The sequence below is a fragment of the Mycetomoellerius zeteki genome, unplaced genomic scaffold, assembly GCF_001594055.1.
Source record: "Mycetomoellerius zeteki isolate Tzet28-1 unplaced genomic scaffold, Tzet1.0 scaffold106, whole genome shotgun sequence".
NCBI classification, from domain to species: Eukaryota; Metazoa; Arthropoda; class Insecta; order Hymenoptera; family Formicidae; genus Mycetomoellerius; species Mycetomoellerius zeteki.
Window position 1 is genome coordinate 3,572,393 of NW_017255975.1, and position 5,366 is coordinate 3,577,758.

At 37.8% G+C, this 5,366-nt stretch overlaps 1 protein-coding gene across 1 annotated transcript in view; it reads right to left on the reverse strand.

Moving 5' to 3' along the window:
• The window catches only part of gro (TLE family member transcriptional corepressor groucho), a 76,324-nt gene that overhangs the window by 20,867 nt on the left and 50,091 nt on the right, over window positions 1–5,366 (reverse strand). The window contains exon 10 of the mRNA XM_018447683.1: window positions 5,249–5,359. Within this exon, the coding sequence (XP_018303185.1) occupies window positions 5,249–5,359 (111 nt within the window). The remainder of the gene's footprint in view (window positions 1–5,248; window positions 5,360–5,366) is intronic.

Sequence of the window (5,366 nt, forward strand, 5' to 3'; positions counted from 1 at the left end):
CATCTACGCGCGTCCCGTTGTCTGCAAGTTTCTACGGATCAGGGCGAGGAGACACGTTAAACCGGCCTCAACCGCCGTCTTCGTAAACACCCAGCATCGATTCCGCCTCGAATTCAACTACTCCCATTCATTAGTGCATCTAATGCCGTGAGAATTTCGATTAATCCTGTGAAATCCGTGGATGCTTGTGCATTCAGTGTAAACAAATGTGATTTTTTTTTTTTTCGAACACGACTAAAATAACATTCCGGTAACTTGCTCTCTCGTAGAATATTGAAACAAAAAACTGAACGAAAAGAATTCAACTTTAAGAAGCTAATAATTCGTGTAACAGATAACCAGTGCACGTTTCTACAAAGGTTTCCGAGTTACCCAGAATTACTAGGTCGGACGAATTTTAATTGAATGATTAATTAGGTACTTCTAGCACCTGGCTGGAGTTACTTTTCATCATGCAGCAGCACGTGTCTCTCTCGCGAAAATTTCACCATTTAACACGTTTGAGATTTTCCGTCTTCAATTTCATTTCGACCGCTATGAAAAATGCACTTTGCCATCCGACACGCTTTTGAAACGTTATTTCACAACGAGCACTATGCTCCGTCGCATTACCGAGACCGCCGCGGGCGCGCGAGGTAGATCCCAGGATTTTATCGGGAATCTTTTTTGCCTCTCCTCGCTTCACAACGTAGTAGCGCCGTAATAGTGACAACCGGCCGGGATGACGATTACGAGAAAATGAGGTCACAGTCAGACATTCAGACACAATCTCTCCATTTACGCGATAGGAGTAATTATACCAAATAAAGCAGTAATCGAGAACTGGATACACTATTCTCGAAATGTTGCCACAAAGACATCAAATAGATCCTTTCTCAGCCGTAATAGATATCGTATAAATAAAAAAAACTATACACACAAATAACATACATATGTATTTCTACTTAACGCTATAAATCCAAGTGTGTAAAAAGTAGTTTCAATATATGTATGTGATTAGTTTATACTACAGTACAATATGCTTTTTACACGGGAAACTAATCACACACATACATATATTGAAGCCATTTTTTATACACTTGGATTTAAATTAAAATTAATCGCTGATTTGAATTTAAGTAGATTTGAATTTAAGTAGCTCTTTAAGTAAATAGGTGTGGGTTCTCAGAACAGCCTAAACAAAATTTTATAATTATATTTTTTCATAGTGTATGTATAAAGTTAAATTTATATTATTATTTATAACTTTATGAAATGGTGAAATGTAAAAACAATGGACTTTAAGACTTTTAAGCAATATTTTTTATTTTTCTATTTTTGAACAAGATTTTCAAGATAATTATGCATGAAATGTTGTTACCTGTCTATTTAAAGATTAAATAAACTTAAGAAATAAATAAAATAATCATTGAAAGTTTTCGATTTGCAAGGCTGTATTTTCGATCCGACATGTGTAAGACAAAATAAACCCCTTTCCCGCGATATAGCGATTTCATATGGGGAACCGGCAGCAGCTTTCGTCGCGACGGATACAGAGCATACGGTTGCTCCTTTGATTAATGCTTCCTCGGGGATGAAGCGAAGGGGTTAGAGAGATAGTGGTAGTGGTGTCCTGAGCTACGACTAATCCTCTCTCGGCGTGCACATGTAGGTACGAAGCTCGACGGCAGTCCTAAGAACCTAAGCGTGGACACGAACGAAAACTCATTTCCGGATGTGTCCCCCCTTCTCTTTCCTCCCACCTCTCTCTCTCTCTCTCTCTCTCTCTCTCTCTCTCTCTCTCTCTCTCTCTCTCTCCGTCTTCGTCGATCTTCTCGTGAATTACATGCATACGATCGGATACGATGTTGCGTTCGCGTTCTTGATCATGTTATTCTGCACTAGAGACATGTTCGTGATTTCAATGTGACGGATTTCAATAAGTATACATAAAAAGTGAGCATTTTAATATATAAAACATTTACTATAATTTTCTCTGATTAAAATTAATAAATTATTAAATAAATAAGTAAAAAGATTAATCATGAAAATATCAATCATGAAAAAATCGATTGACAGTGTCGTTATAAAACTATTTTATTTTAGTACCTAAACTTGTTGGAATATTGATAATAAATATTTTTGCATAATATATTCCATATTATGATAATTATGGTGATTATTAAAAAATGGAATGTAGAATTCTTCATGTTCTAACAATTACATTATCTAACAATTATAAATTGTTAAATAATAATATAATGTTGTCATTTTGTAACACACATCATTACATTGTAATAATAATTTCATAATTTCATTAAAATTTCTTTCCATTTATCATGAATTTAAGTTAACTCACGGTTGAGGGGAAATGCAGCTGATGACCGGATCTGTCTAGTGCCTCAAACTTCAAACAAACTTCTCAGCACTCTTGGGACCGAAGGGGATTGCCCGTGTAAACGACGCATCGTTAGTACATCCAGAAAGAACGAAGGATAATACGTGGTTGGAAGAGGACACAGAGAAAGCTGGAGGCAAGATGCTAGTCGCCCGCGATTCCTTGATTTTCACCTAGTAGCTTGGCCGCGACAATTGGCCGCGACAACTACATGGTTGTCCGAGAAGTAATTTTAACAGTGGCGGTCTGAAGTCATCAGAACGCGGCGAAGAACCATTGGGAAATACGTTCCTCGATAGTTGAAAGGGCAAATAGACGAAGAAAATAGTCTATAGTTTTGTTCCGTATTATATTCTTTATCTTTCTTCAACTTAATATTATTTACATTTATAAATATTGCTTAATAAAGTATTATTTATATTTAAAAATATTGCTTAATAAAGTCATTTATTATATATTATTAGCGTACTTATTTCGTGGATAATTTACTTTCTTCTTCCACCCGCATCTAGAGGGGTGAGTCATGCAATATGAGGACGGTAACTTCATAAGAAATCAGGCATCATTAAATCGTTTAGTTTTTTTCCGTTGCCACTTTTTCCTATCATCAACCGTGAAGGAGGTATAACTCGTTTGAATTACGCGACTCATCCTGTATAATAGATCACGTTTCTCAACGATTTTATGACGTCTCTTAAATAAATAATTAATGCAAATCAACGAATACGGTCGCGCGAGAAAGAAAAAAATATTAGGGGTACAGCCAACATGGCCGGCTGATAAATTTGTAGAAACGTTCTAATCGGTATAAAAAAAATATGAAAGAAGAAAAAAATAACAGAACAAGAAAAAAGCAGAACAAGATAAAGAGAGATGAAGAGAGGGTAAGTGAGGCGGCCGAAGAAGGTAAGGGAGCAACTGAGAAAAATAATCCAATTTAGTTAGTGCGCGCATGACGACCCGGCTAACTGTTCGCCTGTTTTCACGGTTTTTAATTATACACCCGCCTCTTCTCCGTCGGCGCCCCCTTCTGCCCTGGAGTCCGCGTTCGTGCCTCTAGAGAGGAGCTCGCGCACTTTTTTTGTCGTTGTGATTCAGGACAGAGAAACACACTTTCGTGGAACTTCACTTCGGATAGACGTTAAGCAAAATAGACGATCGCCCGACTTAACAGACGGAAGAACTCTCGCGGGTTACACGGCAGGTTCTTGACCGGTAGGAAGTCGCGGTCCTTTTTTCCGCCTTTGCGGCGAACGAGAGTAATCCGATTTCGATGGAAACTTCCGCGATGCATGATTGCATTTGGGACGCTCGCTCCCGCCGAAGAGAGGCCGACATAGACGGCACGCGAGACTATCGAGCATACTTTCCATCCTCTCCTCTTTCTCTCCCTTTTTTTTTTACGGTGAATTCGACGGTTAAGTGGAAGTTAGCATCGACGCTCTCCTATCCTTTATCGCACGGCTCGAACTCGATTCTAACTCAGCCCTTTTATTACTCTTACGTTTACTTTCCAGCGATATAACGCGCGCGCTCTCTTTATTCTACCACCCTTTGCCTTTCTCCCTCGCTCTTGATCGCCGAGAGTGTCGGCCGTTTTATCGGCTTTCGACGTCGCTGCAATTAGCATTTTAATTCTCAGCTAAACGCGCCCTCCGCCGTAACGCGCAACTTTTTCGACGCCGAGTTTCTCTGTAGTTAAGTGTGCACTGACCAACGAGTAATATTCAATGCAACAGCACGCACCTGCGTTACCGATGCGTTGACTTTTTCTTCTACTTTCATTCTGAAGAAAAACAGTCACAAACGGAAAAGTCGATTTTCGTGAAATTACAGAACGCTTTGCTTCCAACAATTTATAACTTTACATCTCATTTTAAAAATAAAATATCTCATTTTAACCTTCCGAAGCTGACACCAAAATCTGTAACACCAGTTACTGACGCTAGTCTGTAAGACCCATTTAATTTAAATTAATATTAATTAAAAAGCACTAATTAGTTTCAAGAAATCAAGATGACATAATTCGTATCAAAAAGGAAATAAATACTAACAATAAGTATTATATATACAGAATGTCCCGAAATTGGCGAATCAAAATATCAAAGTAAGATTGTTTTCAAAGGTTAAATAAACAAGTTATTTGTAAATTTTTATTTTAAGCAATAGTTTGTGAAATAATAAGAGTTTAAATACGGTTAATTACGGACTACATTTAGATGGATTACGTTTAAATGTTAAAGTGTGCGTTTACTAAACTATTGCACTCGCGCGATTCATGGATCTAAATGTAATCTGTAATTGGTTAAACCTTTATATCTGAAAAACTATTATTTGAAATAAAAATGTACACGTAACTTTTTTACTTAATTTTTCGAAAACTTTCCAACTGTGGTATGTTAATTCGGAATATTCTATACATTTCAAACAATACAGTTCTCCAAAGGACATTTTAAACACGGTCAGAGGATGTTCTACATCCTATAAGGATGTTCCCAGAGCGTCCCATTGAGAACTGTATTGTGTAGGATAGTTACATACATATATTAATTTTAATAATAATCCAAATTTACAGACGTAACACAAAGAAAACTAAATTGTTTGATATTTTTTACAAAGAGATTTATAATGAATGAGCTCAATAGACATATCCGTCAGCTCCGGAGGATTAAATAAAAATCCGATTTCTAATTGATAAAATATAGAATATAAATTTAAATTAAAAAGATCTGATGGATCAAATTGTAAAAATGGGAAATGTAAAACATTGAGTCCGATCGAACCGCCGATCGGTTCGAGCACATCGGGGCGTCGCGACGCCGCGCGAGAAAGTGACGGCAGGATGGTGTCAATGCTGGTAATGGTACTCACATGTCCTAGCTTCTCCTCCTTCCGCCTCTTTGGGTCGCTCTCGAGGTCGGGTGTGCGGCTGCGAAATTTCTCAGGTGGAGAGACCGAGCGATGGCCAAGCCTCTCGTCCGGCAGGGCG